At 44.7% G+C, this 27,965-nt stretch overlaps 1 protein-coding gene across 1 annotated transcript in view; it reads right to left on the bottom strand.

Annotated features, from left to right (window-relative positions):
* ncstn (nicastrin) overlaps positions 1 to 27,965 on the bottom strand; it is a 93,165-nt gene that overhangs the window by 26,179 nt on the left and 39,021 nt on the right. Inside the window, exon 14 of the mRNA XM_072253228.1 lies at positions 24,074 to 24,164. Coding sequence (XP_072109329.1) covers positions 24,074 to 24,164 — 91 coding nt within the window. The remainder of the gene's footprint in view (positions 1 to 24,073; positions 24,165 to 27,965) is intronic.

Genomic DNA, 27,965 nt, shown 5'->3' with positions numbered 1-27,965 from the left:
CAACTTACACTGAACACACACAACTCACACTGAACACACAGACACACAACTGACACTGAACACACACAGATACACAACTCACACTGAACACAGACAGACACACAACTCATACTGAACACACAGAGACACAACTGACACTGAACACACAGATACACAACTGACACTGAACACACAGACACACATCTGACACTGAACACACACAGACACAACTGACACTGAACACATACACAAACACACAACTGACGCTGAACACAGACACACAACTGACACTGAACACACACAGACACTGAACACACACAGACACACAACTGACACTGAACACACAGATACACAACTGACACTGAACACACAGACACACATCTGACACTGAACACACACAGACACAACTGACACTGAACACATACACAAACACACAACTGACGCTGAACACAGACACACAACTGACACTGAACACACACAGACACTGAACACACACAGACACTGAACACACACAGACACACAACTGACACTGAACACATACACAAACACACAACTGACACTGAACACAGACAGACACACAACTCACACTGAACACACACACAACTCACACTGAACACACAGACACAAAACTCACACTGAACACACACAGATACACAACTCACACTGAACACAGACAGACAACTCACACTGAACACACAGATACACAACTCACACTGAACGCACACAGACACACAACTCACACTGAACACATACACACAACTGACACTGAACACACAGACACACAACTGACACTGAACAGATTCAAAACTCACACTGAACACACACAGACACACATCTGACACTGAACACACACAGACACACAACTGACAATGAACACACAGACACACAACTGACACTGAACAAATAGATACACAACTGACGCTGAACACAGACAGACACACTTCTGACACTGAACACTCACAGACACACAACTCACACTAAACACCCAGACGCACAACTGACACTGAACACACACAGATACACAACTCACACTGAACACAGACACACAAGTGACACTGAACACACACACAACTCACTCTGAACACACAGACACACAACTGACACTGAACACAGATTCACAACTCACACTGAACAGACACACATCTGACACTGAACGCACACAGACACACATCTGACACTGAACACACACAGACAGACAACTGACAATGAACACACAGACACACAACTCACACTGAACACATAGATACACAATTGACACTGAACACAGACACACACCTGACACTGAACACACACACAACTGACACTGAACACACAGACACACAAATGACACTGAACACAGACAGACACACAACTGACACTGAACACAGACACACAACTGACACTGAACACACACACTCACACTGAACACACAGATACACAACTCACACTGAACACATACACAGACACAACTAACACTGAACACAGACACACAACTGACACTGAACACACAGATATACAACTCACACTGAACACACACAGACACACAACTGACATTGAACACAGACACACAACTCACACTGAACACACAGACACACCTCACACTGAACACACAGACACACACACAACTGACACTGAACACACAGACACACAACTGACACTGAACACACACAGATTCACAACTCACACTGAACATACAGACAGACACACAACTGACACTGAAAACACACAGGCACACATCTCACTAAACACACACACAACTGACACGGAACACACAGACACACAACTGACACTGAACACACAAGATACACAACTGACACTGAACACATACACAGACACACAACTGACACTGAACACAGACAGACACACAACCGACACTGAGCACACAGATACACAACGGAAAATGAACACACAGACACACACACACAACTGTCACTGAACACAGAGACACACAACTGACACTGAACACACAGATACACAACTCACACTGAACATACAGACAGACACACAACTCACACTGAACACATACACACAACTGACACTGAACACACAGACACACAACTGACACTGAACAGATTCAAAACTCACACTGAACACACACAGACACACATCTGACACTGAACACACACAGACACACAACTGACACTGAACAAATAGATACACAACTGACGCTGAACACAGACAGACACACTTCTGACACTGAACACTCACAGACACACAACTCACACTAAACACCCAGACGCACAACTGACACTGAACACACACAGATACACAACTCACACTGAACACAGACACACAAGTGACACTGAACACACACACAACTCACTCTGAACACACAGACACACAACTGACACTGAACACAGATTCACAACTCACACTGAACAGACACACATCTGACACTGAACGCACACAGACACACATCTGACACTGAACACACACAGACAGACAACTGACAATGAACACACAGACACACAACTCACACTGAACACATAGATACACAATTGACACTGAACACAGACACACACCTGACACTGAACACACACACAACTGACACTGAACACACAGACACACAAATGACACTGAACACAGACAGACACACAACTGACACTGAACACAGACACACAACTGACACTGAACACACACACTCACACTGAACACACAGATACACAACTCACACTGAACACATACACAGACACAACTAACACTGAACACAGACACACAACTGACACTGAACACACAGATATACAACTCACACTGAACACACACAGACACACAACTGACATTGAACACAGACACACAACTCACACTGAACACACAGACACACCTCACACTGAACACACAGACACACACACAACTGACACTGAACACACAGACACACAACTGACACTGAACACACACAGATTCACAACTCACACTGAACATACAGACAGACACACAACTGACACTGAAAACACACAGGCACACATCTCACTAAACACACACACAACTGACACAGAACACACAGACACACAACTGACACTGAACACACAAGATACACAACTGACACTGAACACATACACAGACACACAACTGACACTGAACACAGACAGACACACAACCGACACTGAGCACACAGATACACAACGGAAAATGAACACACAGACACACACACACAACTGTCACTGAACACAGAGACACACAACTGACACTGAACACACAGATACACAACTCACACTGAACATACAGACAGACACATAACTCACACTGAACACAGACACACAACTGACACTGAACACACACACAACTCACACTGAACACACACAGATACACAACTCACACTGAACACAGACACACAACTCACACTGAACACACACAGATACACAACTCACACTGAACACAGACACACAACTCACACTGAACACACAGATACACAACTCACACTGAACACACAAAGACAGACACGCAACTCACACTGAACATACACAGACACACAACTGACACTGAACACAGATTCACAACTCACACTGAACACAGACACACATCTGACACTGAACACACACAGACACAGAACTGACACTGAACACACAAATACACAACTGACACTGAACACAGACAGACACACAACTGACACTGAACACACACAGATACACAACTGACACTGAACACAGATTCACAACTCACACTGAACACAGACACACATCTGACACTGAACACACACAGACACAGAACTGACACTGAGCACACAAATACACAACTGACACTGAACACAGACAGACACACAACTGACACTGAACACACACAGACACAACTGACACTGAACACACACAGATACACAACTCACACTGAACACAGACAGACACACAACTCATACTGAACACACAGAGACACAACTGACACTGAACACAGAGATACACAACTGACACTGAACACACAGACACACATCTGACACTGAACACACACAGACACAACTGACACTGAACACATACACAAACACACAACTGACACTGAACACACACAGACACACAACTGACACTGAACACACAGATACACAACTCACACTGAACACACACAGACACACAACTCACACTGAACACACACAGATACACAACTGACACTGAACACACACAGACACACAACTCACACTGAACACACAGACTCACAACTCACACTGAACATACACAGACACACAACTCACACAGAACACAGATTCACAATTCACACTGAACACAGACAGACACAACTCACACTGAACACACACAGACACACAACTCACACTGAACACAGACACACATCTGACACTGAACACACACAGATACACAACTCACACTGAACACAGACAGACACAACTCACACTGAACACACACAAATACACAACTCACACTGAACACACAGACACAGAACTCACACTGAGCATACAGACACACAACTCACACTGAACACACAGATACACAACTCACACTGAACACACACAGACACACAACTGACACTGAACACACACAGACACACAACTCACACTGAACACACAGATACACAACTAACACTGAATACACATACACAACTGACACTGAACATATAAACAGACACACAACTGACACTGAACACAGACAGACACACAACTGACACTGAACACACAGACACACAACTGACACTGAACACACAGACACAGAACTCACACTGAGCATACAGACACACAACTCACACTGAACACACAGATACACAACTCACACTGAACACACACAGACACACAACTGACACTGAACACACACAGACACACAACTCACACTGAACACATAGATACACAATTGACACTGAACACAGACACACACCTGACACTGAACACACACACAACTGACACTGAACACACAGACACACAAATGACACTGAACACAGACAGACACACAACTGACACTGAACACAGACACACAACTGACACTGAACACACACACTCACACTGAACACACAGATACACAACTCACACTGAACACATACACAGACACAACTAACACTGAACACAGACACACAACTGACACTGAACACACAGATATACAACTCACACTGAACACACACAGACACACAACTGACATTGAACACAGACACACAACTCACACTGAACACACAGACACACCTCACACTGAACACACAGACACACACACAACTGACACTGAACACACAGACACACAACTCACACTGAACACACAGATACACAACTGACACTGAACACACACAGATACACAACTGACACTGAACACACACACACAACTGACACTGAACACAGATACACAACTGACACTGAACACACAGACACACAACTCACACTGAACACACAGATACACAACTGACACTGAACACACAGACACACAACTCACACTGAACACCTACACACACAATTGTCAGTGAACACACACACAAATGACACTGAACACACAGATACACAACTGACACTGAATACAGACAGACACACAACTCACACTGAACACACAGACACAAAACTCACACTGAACACACACAGATACACAACTCACACTGAACACAGACAACTCACACTGAACACATACACAGACACACAACTGACACTGAACACACAGACACACAACTGACACTGAACACAGATTCAAAACTCACACTGAACACAGACACACATCTGACACTGAACACACACAGACACACAACTGACATTGAACACACACAGACACACAACTGACACTGAACACACACAACTCACACTGAACACACAGACACACAACTGACACTGAACACACACAGATACACAACTCACACTGAACACAGACAGACACACAACTCATACTGAACACACAGAGACACAACTGACACTGAACACACAGATACACAACTGACACTGAACACACAGACACACATCTGACACTGAACACACACAGACACAACTGACACTGAACACATACACAAACACACAACTGACACTGAACACACACAGACACACAACTGACACTGAACACACAGATACACAACTCACACTGAACACACACAGACACACAACTCACACTGAACACACACAGATACACAACTGACACTGAACACACACAGACACACAACTCACACTGAACACACAGACTCACAACTCACACTGAACATACACAGACACACAACTCACACAGAACACAGATTCACAATTCACACTGAACACAGACACAACTCACACTGAACACACACAGACACACAACTCACACTGAACACAGACACACATCTGACACTGAACACACACAGATACACAACTCACACTGAACACAGACAGACACAACTCACACTGAACACACACAAATACACAACTCACACTGAACACAGACACACAACTGATACTAAACACACAGACACACAACTCACACTGAACACACAGAGACACACAACTCAACCTGAACACACACAGACACACAACTGACACTGAACACACAGACACACAACTAACACTGAATACACATACACAACTGACACTGAACATATAAACAGACACACAACTGACACTGAACACAGACAGACACATAACTGACACTGAACACACAGACACACAACTGACACTGAACACACAGACACAGAACTCACACTGAGCATACAGACACACAACTCACACTGAACACACAGATACACAACTCACACTGAACACACACAGACACACAACTGACACTGAACACACACAGACACACAACTCACACTGAACACACAGATACACAACTGACACTGAACACACAGACACACATCTGACACTGAACACACAGACACACATCTGACACTGAACACACACAGACACAACTGACACTGAACACATACACAAACACACAACTGACACTGAACACACACAGACACACAACTGACACTGAACACACAGATACACAACTCACACTGAACACACAGATACACAACTCACACTGAACACACAGATACACAACTCACACTGAACACACACAGATACACAACTGACACTGAACACACACAGACACACAACTCACACTGAACACACAGATACACAACTCACACTGAACACACAGACAGACACACAACTGACACTGAACACACAGACACACAACTCACACTGAACACACAGATACACAACTCACACTGAACACACACAGATACACAACTCACACTGAACACACAGACAGACACACAACTGACACTGAACGCACACACAATTCACACTGAACACACAAATACACAACTGACACTGAACACACAAATACACAACTGACACTGAACACAGACAGACACACAACTGACACTGAACACACACAGACACACAACTGACACTGAACACACACAGACACACAACTGACACTGAACACACACAGACACACAACTGACACTGAACACACAGACACACAACTGACACTGAACACACACAGATACACAACTCACACTGAACACACAGACAGACACACAACTGACACTGAACACACAGACACACAACTCCCACTGAACACACAGATACACAACTCACACTGAACACACACAGATACACAACTCACACTGAACACACAGACAGACACACAACTGACACTGAACGCACACACAATTCACACTGAACACACAAATACACAACTGACACTGAACACAGACAGACACACAACTGACACTGAACACACACACACAACTGACACTGAACACATACAGACACACAACTCACACTGAACACACAGATAGACACACAACTCACACAACACAGATACACAACTCACACTGAACACACAGATAGACACACAACTCACACAACACAGACACACAACTCACACTGAACAGAGACAGACACACAACTGACACTGAACACAGACACACAACCCACACTGAACACACAGATACACAACTGACACTGAACACACAGACACACAACTCACACTGAACACACAGACACACAACTGACACTGAACACACAGACACACAACTGACACTGAACACAGACAGACACACAACTGACACTGAACACACAGATACACAACTGACAATGAACACATACACAGACACACAACTGACACTGAACACACACAGACACACAACTGACACTGAACACACACAGACACACAACTCACACTGAACACACAGACACAAAACTCACACTGAACACACACAGATACACAACTCACACTGAACACACAGATACACAACTGACAGTGAACACACAGACACACAACTCACACTGAACACATACACAGACACACAACTCACACTGAACACAGACACACATCTGACACTGAACACACACAGACACACAACTGACACTGAACACACACAGACACACAACTGACACTGAACACACACAACTCACACTGAACACACAGACACACAACTGACACTGAACACACACAGATACACAACTCACACTGAACACAGACAGACACACAACTCATACTGAACACACAGAGACACAACTGACACTGAACACACAGATACACAACTGACACTGAACACACAGACACACATCTGACACTGAACACACACAGACACTTAACACATACACAAACACACAACTGACACTGAACACACACAGACACACAACTGACACTGAACACACACAGACACACAACTGACACTGAACACATACACAAACACACAACTGACACTGAACACAGACAGACACACAACTGACACTGAGCACACACAACTCACACTGAACACACACAGATACACAACTCACACTGAACACACACACAAATGACACTGAACACACAGATACACAACTGACACTGAACACAGACAGACACACAACTGACACTGAACACACACAGACACACAACTTACACTGAACACACACAACTCACACTGAACACACAGACACACAACTGACACTGAACACACACAGATACACAACTCACACTGAACACAGACAGACACACAACTCATACTGAACACACAGAGACACAACTGACACTGAACACACAGATACACAACTGACACTGAACACACAGACACACATCTGACACTGAACACACACAGACACAACTGACACTGAACACATACACAAACACACAACTGACGCTGAACACAGACACACAACTGACACTGAACACACACAGACACTGAACACACACAGACACACAACTGACACTGAACACACAGATACACAACTGACACTGAACACACAGACACACATCTGACACTGAACACACACAGACACAACTGACACTGAACACATACACAAACACACAACTGACGCTGAACACAGACACACAACTGACACTGAACACACACAGACACTGAACACACACAGACACTGAACACACACAGACACACAACTGACACTGAACACATACACAAACACACAACTGACACTGAACACAGACAGACACACAACTCACACTGAACACACACACAACTCACACTGAACACACAGACACAAAACTCACACTGAACACACACAGATACACAACTCACACTGAACACAGACAGACAACTCACACTGAACACACAGATACACAACTCACACTGAACGCACACAGACACACAACTCACACTGAACACATACACACAACTGACACTGAACACACAGACACACAACTGACACTGAACAGATTCAAAACTCACACTGAACACACACAGACACACATCTGACACTGAACACACACAGACACACAACTGACAATGAACACACAGACACACAACTGACACTGAACAAATAGATACACAACTGACGCTGAACACAGACAGACACACTTCTGACACTGAACACTCACAGACACACAACTCACACTAAACACCCAGACGCACAACTGACACTGAACACACACAGATACACAACTCACACTGAACACAGACACACAAGTGACACTGAACACACACACAACTCACTCTGAACACACAGACACACAACTGACACTGAACACAGATTCACAACTCACACTGAACAGACACACATCTGACACTGAACGCACACAGACACACATCTGACACTGAACACACACAGACAGACAACTGACAATGAACACACAGACACACAACTCACACTGAACACATAGATACACAATTGACACTGAACACAGACACACACCTGACACTGAACACACACACAACTGACACTGAACACACAGACACACAAATGACACTGAACACAGACAGACACACAACTGACACTGAACACAGACACACAACTGACACTGAACACACACACTCACACTGAACACACAGATACACAACTCACACTGAACACATACACAGACACAACTAACACTGAACACAGACACACAACTGACACTGAACACACAGATATACAACTCACACTGAACACACACAGACACACAACTGACATTGAACACAGACACACAACTCACACTGAACACACAGACACACCTCACACTGAACACACAGACACACACACAACTGACACTGAACACACAGACACACAACTGACACTGAACACACACAGATTCACAACTCACACTGAACATACAGACAGACACACAACTGACACTGAAAACACACAGGCACACATCTCACTAAACACACACACAACTGACACGGAACACACAGACACACAACTGACACTGAACACACAAGATACACAACTGACACTGAACACATACACAGACACACAACTGACACTGAACACAGACAGACACACAACCGACACTGAGCACACAGATACACAACGGAAAATGAACACACAGACACACACACACAACTGTCACTGAACACAGAGACACACAACTGACACTGAACACACAGATACACAACTCACACTGAACATACAGACAGACACACAACTCACACTGAACACATACACACAACTGACACTGAACACACAGACACACAACTGACACTGAACAGATTCAAAACTCACACTGAACACACACAGACACACATCTGACACTGAACACACACAGACACACAACTGACACTGAACAAATAGATACACAACTGACGCTGAACACAGACAGACACACTTCTGACACTGAACACTCACAGACACACAACTCACACTAAACACCCAGACGCACAACTGACACTGAACACACACAGATACACAACTCACACTGAACACAGACACACAAGTGACACTGAACACACACACAACTCACTCTGAACACACAGACACACAACTGACACTGAACACAGATTCACAACTCACACTGAACAGACACACATCTGACACTGAACGCACACAGACACACATCTGACACTGAACACACACAGACAGACAACTGACAATGAACACACAGACACACAACTCACACTGAACACATAGATACACAATTGACACTGAACACAGACACACACCTGACACTGAACACACACACAACTGACACTGAACACACAGACACACAAATGACACTGAACACAGACAGACACACAACTGACACTGAACACAGACACACAACTGACACTGAACACACACACTCACACTGAACACACAGATACACAACTCACACTGAACACATACACAGACACAACTAACACTGAACACAGACACACAACTGACACTGAACACACAGATATACAACTCACACTGAACACACACAGACACACAACTGACATTGAACACAGACACACAACTCACACTGAACACACAGACACACCTCACACTGAACACACAGACACACACACAACTGACACTGAACACACAGACACACAACTGACACTGAACACACACAGATTCACAACTCACACTGAACATACAGACAGACACACAACTGACACTGAAAACACACAGGCACACATCTCACTAAACACACACACAACTGACACAGAACACACAGACACACAACTGACACTGAACACACAAGATACACAACTGACACTGAACACATACACAGACACACAACTGACACTGAACACAGACAGACACACAACCGACACTGAGCACACAGATACACAACGGAAAATGAACACACAGACACACACACACAACTGTCACTGAACACAGAGACACACAACTGACACTGAACACACAGATACACAACTCACACTGAACATACAGACAGACACATAACTCACACTGAACACAGACACACAACTGACACTGAACACACACACAACTCACACTGAACACACACAGATACACAACTCACACTGAACACAGACACACAACTCACACTGAACACACACAGATACACAACTCACACTGAACACAGACACACAACTCACACTGAACACACAGATACACAACTCACACTGAACACACAAAGACAGACACGCAACTCACACTGAACATACACAGACACACAACTGACACTGAACACAGATTCACAACTCACACTGAACACAGACACACATCTGACACTGAACACACACAGACACAGAACTGACACTGAACACACAAATACACAACTGACACTGAACACAGACAGACACACAACTGACACTGAACACACACAGATACACAACTGACACTGAACACAGATTCACAACTCACACTGAACACAGACACACATCTGACACTGAACACACACAGACACAGAACTGACACTGAGCACACAAATACACAACTGACACTGAACACAGACAGACACACAACTGACACTGAACACACACAGACACAACTGACACTGAACACACACAGATACACAACTCACACTGAACACAGACAGACACACAACTCATACTGAACACACAGAGACACAACTGACACTGAACACACAGATACACAACTGACACTGAACACACAGACACACATCTGACACTGAACACACACAGACACAACTGACACTGAACACATACACAAACACACAACTGACACTGAACACACACAGACACACAACTGACACTGAACACACAGATACACAACTCACACTGAACACACACAGACACACAACTCACACTGAACACACACAGATACACAACTGACACTGAACACACACAGACACACAACTCACACTGAACACACAGACTCACAACTCACACTGAACATACACAGACACACAACTCACACAGAACACAGATTCACAATTCACACTGAACACAGACAGACACAACTCACACTGAACACACACAGACACACAACTCACACTGAACACAGACACACATCTGACACTGAACACACACAGATACACAACTCACACTGAACACAGACAGACACAACTCACACTGAACACACACAAATACACAACTCACACTGAACACACAGACACAGAACTCACACTGAGCATACAGACACACAACTCACACTGAACACACAGATACACAACTCACACTGAACACACACAGACACACAACTGACACTGAACACACACAGACACACAACTCACACTGAACACACAGATACACAACTAACACTGAATACACATACACAACTGACACTGAACATATAAACAGACACACAACTGACACTGAACACAGACAGACACACAACTGACACTGAACACACAGACACACAACTGACACTGAACACACAGACACAGAACTCACACTGAGCATACAGACACACAACTCACACTGAACACACAGATACACAACTCACACTGAACACACACAGACACACAACTGACACTGAACACACACAGACACACAACTCACACTGAACACATAGATACACAATTGACACTGAACACAGACACACACCTGACACTGAACACACACACAACTGACACTGAACACACAGACACACAAATGACACTGAACACAGACAGACACACAACTGACACTGAACACAGACACACAACTGACACTGAACACACACACTCACACTGAACACACAGATACACAACTCACACTGAACACATACACAGACACAACTAACACTGAACACAGACACACAACTGACACTGAACACACAGATATACAACTCACACTGAACACACACAGACACACAACTGACATTGAACACAGACACACAACTCACACTGAACACACAGACACACCTCACACTGAACACACAGACACACACACAACTGACACTGAACACACAGACACACAACTGACACTGAACACACACAGATTCACAACTCACACTGAACATACAGACAGACACACAACTGACACTGAAAACACACAGGCACACATCTCACTAAACACACACACAACTGACACGGAACACACAGACACACAACTGACACTGAACACACAAGATACACAACTGACACTGAACACATACACAGACACACAACTGACACTGAACACAGACAGACACACAACCGACACTGAGCACACAGATACACAACGGAAAATGAACACACAGACACACACACACAACTGTCACTGAACACAGAGACACACAACTGACACTGAACACACAGATACACAACTCACACTGAACATACAGACACACAACTCACACTGAACACATACACACAACTGACACTGAACACACAGACACACAACTGACACTGAACAGATTCAAAACTCACACTGAATACACACAGACACACATCTGACACTGAACACACACAGACACACAACTGACACTGAACAAATAGATACACAACTGACGCTGAACACAGACAGACACACTTCTGACACTGAACACTCACAGACACACAACTCACACTAAACACCCAGACGCACAACTGACACTGAACACACACAGATACACAACTCACACTGAACACAGACACACAAGTGACACTGAACACACACACAACTCACTCTGAACACACAGACACACAACTGACACTGAACACAGATTCACAACTCACACTGAACAGACACACATCTGACACTGAACGCACACAGACACACATCTGACACTGAACACACACAGACAGACAACTGACAATGAACACACAGACACACAACTCACACTGAACACATAGATACACAATTGACACTGAACACAGACACACACCTGACACTGAACACACACACAACTGACACTGAACACACAGACACACAAATGACACTGAACACAGACAGACACACAACTGACACTGAACACAGACACACAACTGACACTGAACACACACACTCACACTGAACACACAGATACACAACTCACACTGAACACATACACAGACACAACTAACACTGAACACAGACACACAACTGACACTGAACACACAGATATACAACTCACACTGAACACACACAGACACACAACTGACATTGAACACAGACACACAACTCACACTGAACACACAGACACACCTCACACTGAACACACAGACACACACACAACTGACACTGAACACACAGACACACAACTGACACTGAACACACACAGATTCACAACTCACACTGAACATACAGACAGACACACAACTGACACTGAAAACACACAGGCACACATCTCACTAAACACACACACAACTGACACAGAACACACAGACACACAACTGACACTGAACACACAAGATACACAACTGACACTGAACACATACACAGACACACAACTGACACTGAACACAGACAGACACACAACCGACACTGAGCACACAGATACACAACGGAAAATGAACACACAGACACACACACACAACTGTCACTGAACACAGAGACACACAACTGACACTGAACACACAGATACACAACTCACACTGAACATACAGACAGACACATAACTCACACTGAACACAGACACACAACTGACACTGAACACACACACAACTCACACTGAACACACACAGATACACAACTCACACTGAACACAGACACACAACTCACACTGAACACACACAGATACACAACTCACACTGAACACAGACACACAACTCACACTGAACACACAGATACACAACTCACACTGAACACACAAAGACAGACACGCAACTCACACTGAACATACACAGACACACAACTGACACTGAACACAGATTCACAACTCACACTGAACACAGACACACATCTGACACTGAACACACACAGACACAGAACTGACACTGAACACACAAATACACAACTGACACTGAACACAGACAGACACACAACTGACACTGAACACACACAGATACACAACTGACACTGAACACAGATTCACAACTCACACTGAACACAGACACACATCTGACACTGAACACACACAGACACAGAACTGACACTGAGCACACAAATACACAACTGACACTGAACACAGACAGACACACAACTGACACTGAACACACACAGACACAACTGACACTGAACACACACAGATACACAACTCACACTGAACACAGACAGACACACAACTCATACTGAACACACAGAGACACAACTGACACTGAACACACAGATACACAACTGACACTGAACACACAGACACACATCTGACACTGAACACACACAGACACAACTGACACTGAACACATACACAAACACACAACTGACACTGAACACACACAGACACACAACTGACACTGAACACACAGATACACAACTCACACTGAACACACACAGACACACAACTCACACTGAACACACACAGATACACAACTGACACTGAACACACACAGACACACAACTCACACTGAACACACAGACTCACAACTCACACTGAACATACACAGACACACAACTCACACAGAACACAGATTCACAATTCACACTGAACACAGACAGACACAACTCACACTGAACACACACAGACACACAACTCACACTGAACACAGACACACATCTGACACTGAACACACACAGATACACAACTCACACTGAACACAGACAGACACAACTCACACTGAACACACACAAATACACAACTCACACTGAACACAGACACACAACTGATACTAAACACACAGACACACAACTCACACTGAACACACAGAGACACACAACTCAACCTGAACACACACAGACACACAACTGACACTGAACACACAGACACACAACTAACACTGAATACACATACACAACTGACACTGAACATATAAACAGACACACAACTGACACTGAACACAGACAGACACACAACTGACACTGAACACACAGACACACAACTGACACTGAACACACAGACACAGAACTCACACTGAGCATACAGACACACAACTCACACTGAACACACAGATACACAACTCACACTGAACACACACAGACACACAACTGACACTGAACACACACAGACACACAACTCACACTGAACACACAGATACACAACTGACACTGAACACACAGACAAACATCTGACACTGAACACACAGACACACATCTGACACTGAACACACACAGACACAACTGACACTGAACACATACACAAACACACAACTGACACTGAACACACACAGACACACAACTCACACTGAACACACAGATACACAACTCACACTGAACACACAGATACACAACTCACACTGAACACACAGATACACAACTCACACTGAACACACACAGATACACAACTGACACTGAACACACACAGACACACAACTCACACTGAACACACACAGATACACAACTCACACTGAACACACAGACAGACACACAACTGACACTGAACACACAGACACACAACTCACACTGAACACACAGATACACAACTCACACTGAACACACACAGATACACAACTCACACTGAACACACAGACAGACACACAACTGACACTGAACGCACACACAATTCACACTGAACACACAAATACACAACTGACACTGAACACACAAATACACAACTGACACTGAACACAGACAGACACACAACTGACACTGAACACACACAGACACACAACTGACACTGAACACACACAGACACACAACTGACACTGAACACACACAGACACACAACTGACACTGAACACACAGACACACAACTGACACTGAACACACACAGATACACAACTCACACTGAACACACAGACAGACACACAACTGACACTGAACACACAGACACACAACTCCCACTGAACACACAGATACACAACTCACACTGAACACACACAGATACACAACTCACACTGAACACACAGACAGACACACAACTGACACTGAACGCACACACAATTCACACTGAACACACAAATACACAACTGACACTGAACACAGACAGACACACAACTGACACTGAACACACACACACAACTGACACTGAACACATACAGACACACAACTCACACTGAACACACAGATAGACACACAACTCACACAACACAGATACACAACTCACACTGAACACACAGATAGACACACAACTCACACAACACAGACACACAACTCACACTGAACAGAGACAGACACACAACTGACACTGAACACAGACACACAACCCACACTGAACACACAGATACACAACTGACACTGAACACACAGACACACAACTCACACTGAACACACAGACACACAACTGACACTGAACACACAGACACACAACTGACACTGAACACAGACAGACACACAACTGACACTGAACGCACACACAATTCACACTGAACACACAAATACACAACTGACACTGAACACAGACAGACACACAACTGACACTGAACACACACACACAACTGACACTGAACACATACAGACACACAACTCACACTGAACACACAGATAGACACACAACTCACACAACACAGATACACAACTCACACTGAACACACAGATAGACACACAACTCACACAACACAGACACACAACTCACACTGAACAGAGACAGACACACAACTGACACTGAACACAGACACACAACCCACACTGAACACACAGATACACAACTGACACTGAACACACAGACACACAACTCACACTGAACACACAGACACACAACTGACACTGAACACACAGACACACAACTGACACTGAACACAGACAGACACACAACTGACACTGAACACACACAGACACACAACTCACACTGAACACACAGACACAAAACTCACACTGAACACACACAGATACACAACTCACACTGAACACACAGATACACAACTGACAGTGAACACACAGACACACAACTCACACTGAACACATACACAGACACACAACTCACACTGAACACAGACACACATCTGACACTGAACACACACAGACACACAACTGACACTGAACACACACAGACACACAACTGACACTGAACACACACAACTCACACTGAACACACAGACACACAACTGACACTGAACACACACAGATACACAACTCACACTGAACACAGACAGACACACAACTCATACTGAACACACAGAGACACAACTGACACTGAACACACAGATACACAACTGACACTTAACACATACACAAACACACAACTGACACTGAACACACACAGACACACAACTGACACTGAACACACACAGACACACAACTGACACTGAACACATACACAAACACACAACTGACACTGAACACAGACAGACACACAACTGACACTGAGCACACACAACTCACACTGAACACACACAGATACACAACTCACACTGAACACACACACAAATGACACTGAACACACAGATACACAACTGACACTGAACACAGACAGACACACAACTGACACTGAACACACACAGACACACAACTTACACTGAACACACACAACTCACACTGAACACACAGACACACAACTGACACTGAACACACACAGATACACAACTCACACTGAACACAGACAGACACACAACTCATACTGAACACACAGAGACACAACTGACACTGAACACACAGATACACAACTGACACTGAACACAGACACACATCTGACACTGAACACACACAGACACAACTGACACTGAACACATACACAAACACACAACTGACGCTGAACACAGACACACAACTGACACTGAACACACACAGACACTGAACACACACAGACACACAACTGACACTGAACACACAGATACACAACTGACACTGAACACACAGACACACATCTGACACTGAACACACACAGACACAACTGACACTGAACACATACACAAACACACAACTGACGCTGAACACAGACACACAACTGACACTGAACACACACAGACACTGAACACACACAGACACTGAACACACACAGACACACAACTGACACTGAACACATACACAAACACACAACTGACACTGAACACAGACAGACACACAACTCACACTGAACACACACACAACTCACACTGAACACACAGACACAAAACTCACACTGAACACACACAGATACACAACTCACACTGAACACAGACAGACAACTCACACTGAACACACAGATACACAACTCACACTGAACGCACACAGACACACAACTCACACTGAACACATACACACAACTGACACTGAACACACAGACACACAACTGACACTGAACAGATTCAAAACTCACACTGAACACACACAGACACACATCTGACACTGAACACACACAGACACACAACTGACAATGAACACACAGACACACAACTGACACTGAACAAATAGATACACAACTGACGCTGAACACAGACAGACACACTTCTGACACTGAACACTCACAGACACACAACTCACACTAAACACCCAGACGCACAACTGACACTGAACACACACAGATACACAACTCACACTGAACACAGACACACAAGTGACACTGAACACACACACAACTCACTCTGAACACACAGACACACAACTGACACTGAACACAGATTCACAACTCACACTGAACAGACACACATCTGACACTGAACGCACACACACACATCTGACACTGAACACACACAGACAGACAACTGACAATGAACACACAGACACACAACTCACACTGAACACATAGATACACAATTGACACTGAACACAGACACACACCTGACACTGAACACACACACAACTGACACTGAACACACAGACACACAAATGACACTGAACACAGACAGACACACAACTGACACTGAACACAGACACACAACTGACACTGAACACACACACTCACACTGAACACACAGATACACAACTCACACTGAACACATACAGACACACAACTGACATTGAACACAGACACACAACTCACACTGAACACACAGACACACCTCACACTGAACACACAGACACACACACAACTGACACTGAACACACAGACACACAACTGACACTGAACACACACAGATTCACAACTCACACTGAACATACAGACAGACACACAACTGACACTGAAAACACACAGGCACACATCTCACTAAACACACACACAACTGACACGGAACACACAGACACACAACTGACACTGAACACACAAGATACACAACTGACACTGAACACATACACAGACACACAACTGACACTGAACACAGACAGACACACAACCGACACTGAGCACACAGATACACAACGGAAAATGAACACACAGACACACACACACAACTGTCACTGAACACAGAGACACACAACTGACACTGAACACACAGATACACAACTCACACTGAACATACAGACAGACACACAACTCACACTGAACACATACACACAACTGACACTGAACACACAGACACACAACTGACACTGAACAGATTCAAAACTCACACTGAACACACACAGACACACATCTGACACTGAACACACACAGACACACAACTGACAATGAACACACAGACACACAACTGACACTGAACAAATAGATACACAACTGACGCTGAACACAGACAGACACACTTCTGACACTGAACACTCACAGACACACAACTCACACTAAACACCCAGACGCACAACTGACACTGAACACACACAGATACACAACTCACACTGAACACAGACACACAAGTGACACTGAACACACACACAACTCACTCTGAACACACAGACACACAACTGACACTGAACACAGATTCACAACTCACACTGAACAGACACACATCTGACACTGAACGCACACAGACACACATCTGACACTGAACACACACAGACAGACAACTGACAATGAACACACAGACACACAACTCACACTGAACACATAGATACACAATTGACACTGAACACAGACACACACCTGACACTGAACACACACACAACTGACACTGAACACACAGACACACAAATGACACTGAACACAGACAGACACACAACTGACACTGAACACAGACACACAACTGACACTGAACACACACACTCACACTGAACACACAGATACACAACTCACACTGAACACATACACAGACACAACTAACACTGAACACAGACACACAACTGACACTGAACACACAGATATACAACTCACACTGAACACACACAGACACACAACTGACATTGAACACAGACACACAACTCACACTGAACACACAGACACACCTCACACTGAACACACAGACACACACACAACTGACACTGAACACACAGACACACAACTGACACTGAACACACACAGATTCACAACTCACACTGAACATACAGACAGACACACAACTGACACTGAAAACACACAGGCACACATCTCACTAAACACACACACAACTGACACAGAACACACAGACACACAACTGACACTGAACACACAAGATACACAACTGACACTGAACACATACACAGACACACAACTGACACTGAACACAGACAGACACACAACCGACACTGAGCACACAGATACACAACGGAAAATGAACACACAGACACACACACACAACTGTCACTGAACACAGAGACACACAACTGACACTGAACACACAGATACACAACTCACACTGAACATACAGACAGACACATAACTCACACTGAACACAGACACACAACTGACACTGAACACACACACAACTCACACTGAACACACACAGATACACAACTCACACTGAACACAGACACACAACTCACACTGAACACACACAGATACACAACTCACACTGAACACAGACACACAACTCACACTGAACACACAGATACACAACTCACACTGAACACACAAAGACAGACACGCAACTCACACTGAACATACACAGACACACAACTGACACTGAACACAGATTCACAACTCACACTGAACACAGACACACATCTGACACTGAACACACACAGACACAGAACTGACACTGAACACACAAATACACAACTGACACTGAACACAGACAGACACACAACTGACACTGAACACACACAGATACACAACTGACACTGAACACAGATTCACAACTCACACTGAACACAGACACACATCTGACACTGAACACACACAGACACAGAACTGACACTGAGCACACAAATACACAACTGACACTGAACACAGACAGACACACAACTGACACTGAACACACACAGATACACAACTGACACTGAACACAGATTCACAACTCACACTGAACACAGACACACATCTGACACTGAACACACACAGACACAGAACTGACACTGAACACACAAATACACAACTGACACTGAACACAGACACACACACAACTCACACTGAACACACACACACAACTCACACTGAACATACACAGACACACAACTGACACTGAACACACAAACAAATGACACTGAATACAGACATACAACTCACACTGAACACACAGACACACAACTGACACTGAACACACAGACAGACACACAACTGACACTGAACACACACAGACACAACTGACACTGAACACACAGACACACAACTGACACTGAACACAGATACACAACTGACACTGAACACACACAGACACACAACTCACACTGAACACATACACAGACACACAAGTCACACTGAACACAGACACACAACTGACACTGAACACACACACACAACTGACACTGAACACACACACAAACAATTGACACTGAATACAAACACACAACACACACTGAACACACAGACACACAACTGACACTGAACACAGACACACAACTCACACTGAACACACAGACACACAACTCACACTGAACACACACAGATAGACAACTCACACTGAACACACAGATAGACAACTGACACTGAACACACAGACACACAACTCACACTGAACACACAGACACACAACTGACACTGAACACACACACACAACTCACACTGAACACAGACACACAACTCACACTGAACACACACAGACACACAACTGACACTGAACACACACACACAACTCACACTGAACATACACAGACACACAACTGACACTGAACACACACACAAACAATTGACACTGAATACAGACACACAACTCACACACACAACTCACACTGAACACACACAGACACACATCTGACACTGAACACACACACACACACAACTCACACTGAACACACAGACACACATCTGACACTGAACACATACACACGTGGGTGTGTTGGGAGTTATTTGCCAGCGTGCTCCAGCTCCAGGTGACGAAGCAACACCTTTCCTCCCCTCCCTTCAGGAACATTCACGCCTACAGCATCCAATCCCCAGGGAGACGGGAAACCCTCCCGACTCCTGTGCCACAATGCTTACTCTTAAAAAGGTCTTTCTTGTCCTGGCTGATGATCGACTGGAACCAGGAATTATTCCAATTGATTATAAATCCATATAACATCCGGGTCACCTGGCAGAGGGAGAGAGGATGCACATGTGGGGTCAATATCAGTCCCTCCACCCATGCCCTTGAACATCCCACTCTGTCCTCCCTGCCTACCTACTTTAATACCTCCACTCTTCTCACCATCTTAAGGGGAGGTGCAACGAGACCTGGGTGTCATTATACACCAGTCATTGAAAGTGGGCATGCAGGTACAGCAGGCGGTGAAAAAGGCAAATGGTATGCTGGCATTTATAGCGAGAGGATTCGAGTACAGGAGCAGGGAGGTACTACTGCAGTTGTACAAGGCCTTGGTGAGACCACACCTGGAGTATTGTGTGCAGTTTTGGTCCCCTAATCTGAGGAAAGACATCCTTGCCATAGAGGGAGTACAAAGAAGGTTCACCAGATTGATTCCTGGGATGAAAGACTGGATCGACTAGGCTTATACTCATTGGAATTTAGAAGATTGAGGGGGGATCTTATTGAAACATATAAATCCTAAAGGGATTGGACAGGATAGATGCAGGAAGATTGTTCCTGATGTTGGGGAAGTCCAGAACGAGGGATCACAGTTTGAGGATAAAGGGGAAGCCTTTTAGGACCGAGATTAGGAAAAACTTCTTCACACAGAGAGTGGTGAATCTGTGGAATTCTCTGCCACAGGAAACAGTTGAGGCCAGTTCATTGGTTATATTTAAGAGGGAGTTAGATATGGCCCTTGTGGCTACAGGGATCAGGGGGTATGGAGGGAAGGCTGGTACAGGGTTCTGAGTTGGATGATCAGCCATGATCATACTGAATGGCAGTGCAGGCTTGAAGGGCCGAATGGCCTACTCCTGCACCTATTTTCTATGTTTCTATGTTTCTATCTTCAGAGTAACCCCACTCCCTCTACACCCTTTAATTACACTTTCCACAAGATATCGGAACAGAATCAGGCCATTCCGCCCATTGGGTCTGCTCCACCATTCCATCATGGCTGATTTATTATCCCCCTCTACCCCATTCTCCCGCCTTCTCCCCACAACATTTGATGCCCTGACTAAACAAGAACTTATCAGCCTCTGCTTTAAATATTCCCAATGACTTGGGCTTCACAGCCATCTGTGGCAATGAATTCCACAGATTCACCACCCTCTGACGAAAGTAATTCCTCCTCATCTCTGTTTGAAAGGAACATCCTTCAATTCTTAGGCTGTTCCCTCTGATCGTAGATTCGCCCACTATAGGAAAAATTCTCTCTACGTCAACTTTATCTAGGCCTTTCAATATTTCATAGGTTTGCATAAGATCCTCCTCCCTCCCATTCTTCTAAACTCCAGCAAGTACAGGCCGAGAGCCATCAAACGCTCCTCATATGTTAACCCTAGGATAATTCCAAGGAGATCATTGAGGACTTCAGGCATGCTAGGAGTCACATTCATGTCCCCATCTACATCCACGGAGCTGTAGTGGAGCATGTATCAAGCTTCAAATTCCTTGGAGTCCACATTTCCGAGGATCTCACTTGGTCCCTGAACTCCTCCATCCTGATCAAAAAGGCGCAACAGTGCCTTTATTTCCTGCGGAGCATCAAGAAAGCTCACCTCTGTCCCAGGATACTGACAGACTCTTACTGCTGTACCACTGAGAGCATACTCACCAACTGCATCTCACTGTGGTATGGCAATTGTCCCGTATCGGACCGCAAAGCACTCCAGCGTGTGGCGAAAACTGCCCAGCGGATTATCGGCACCCAATTGCCCACCATTGAGAACATCTACCATAAACGCTGCCTGGGAAGGGCGAAAAGCATTATCAAGGATGCATCTCACCCTAACCATGGACTTTTTACTCTCATCCCATCCGGTAGGCACTACAGGAGCCTCCACTCCCGCACCAGCAGGCACAGGAAGAGCTTCTTCCCTGAGGCTGTGACCCTGCTGAACCTCATATCACAGCGCTACGCAGTATTGCACCCATATTGTACTGTCTCAGTACTTTTATATTTGTGTGCTGTAGCACTTACTTTTTATTCACAGTTATTTTGTAAACAACACTATTCTTTGCATTTCTGGTCAAATGCTAAATGCATTTCTTTAGCTTTGTATCTGTACTCGGCACAATGACAATAAAGTTGAATCCAATCTAATCTAATTCTTGTCAATCACCACTGAACCCTCTCCAATGCCAGCACATCCTTTCTTAAATAAGGCCAAAACGGCTCTCAATGTGGTCTGACCAAAGCCTTATAAAGCCTCAGCATCACATGCTTGTAATGGCAGCACAGTAGTGTGGAGTGTGAAATGCTGTAGTGATCAACGATAGGGGTTCAATTCCCTCCGCTGACTGTAAGGAGTTTGTACGTTCTCCCCGTGACCTGATCCCTCCCACATCTCAAAGACGTACGAGTTAGGGTTAGCGGGTTGTAGGCACGCTATGTCAGTGTTGGGAGTGTGCCCAGCACAATTCTCGCTGACTTGATTTGATGCAACCACTGTCTGAGACAAGGTACGTGTAACAAATAAGGGTTTTCCTTATTTCCCTTTGCTTTTATATTCCAGTCCTTTCAAAATGAATGCTAACATTTTCCTTTCTTACCACGGACTCAACCTGCAAATTAACCTTTGGGGAATCCTGCACCTCTGATTTCTGAATTTGTTTCTTGCTTACTTCCGAGAGCAGATGGTATAATATTCCCTACTTCTCGTATGAGTGGGTTACAGAGTCAGGGACTACAACAGAAACCTGAGAATTAACCTTTAGGAAATTCTCACAAGGCTCCCAAGCCCCTTTGCACCTGCAGCTGCATTCAGTGCGGTCCATCTCTTACCCCTGCCTGCCTCTCAACGTCACTGTTTCAGCCTCTGTGCTCTCATCCTCCCACATTCCAATCTACACAGAGTGCTGTTGCAGGAAAGCAGCACCCCCTCCGCCCAGGCCAGGCTCTCTTCTCACTGCTGCCATCAGGAAGGAGGTACAGGAGCCTCAGGACCCGTACCACCAGGTTCAGGAGCAGTTATTACCTCTCAACCATCAGGAAGAAGGTACAGGAGCCTCAGGACCCATACCACCAGGTTCAGGAACAGTCATTACCCCTCAGCCATCAGGAAGAAAGTACAGGAGCCTCAGGACCCACACGACCAGCTTCAGGAACAGTTATTACCCCTCAACCAACAGGCTCTGGAACCAGAGGGGATAACTTCACTCACCCCAGCACTGAACAGTTCCCACAAACTATGGACTCACTTTCAAGGACTCTTCATCTCATGTTCTTGATATTTGTTACTTACAGTATTGATAATAATTATTATTATTTTCATTTTGTATTTGCACGTTGGGTATTTGTCAGCTTTTTCAGTGATTCTATCGCGTTTTTTGGTGCCAGCTGGTGACGCAGTGACCTCAGCACCAGACGAGCGAAGGCTCCCAAGTTCGAACCTAGTCGGGCTGCTCCCGGGCACGCTTTCCATCCGTGCCGGGTTGAGTGTCGAGCTCGCAACTGGGCCTCGTAAAGAAAAAAACTGCACTGTGAGAAGGACGTGGGGGACCACTCACAGAATCTTTCCTCCAAGACAACTACTTGAAAAAATAAGTGGTCGCCGAGGCTCTGGCAGAGTACGGCACACAAAAAACAAAAAACCATGTTTCTTTGTGCTTCCTGAGTATGCCCACAAGAAAATGAATCTGTGTTGTATATGGTGACATATATGTACTTTGATAATAAATTTGCTTTAAACTTTCCCTGCCTACCCCTACACCCGTCTTCCTCCCTCCCTTCTCCAAACGTCACTATCTTGCTCTTTCTTCAAAACACCGTTAGCTCACTGAGGTGCAGAGCAAGCC

Source organism: Mobula birostris, chromosome 3, assembly GCF_030028105.1.
Source record: "Mobula birostris isolate sMobBir1 chromosome 3, sMobBir1.hap1, whole genome shotgun sequence".
Lineage (NCBI taxonomy): Eukaryota > Metazoa > Chordata > Chondrichthyes > Myliobatiformes > Myliobatidae > Mobula > Mobula birostris.
Note: the sequence above shows the minus strand (reverse complement) of the source record. Positions and strands in the feature narration are given on the sequence as shown.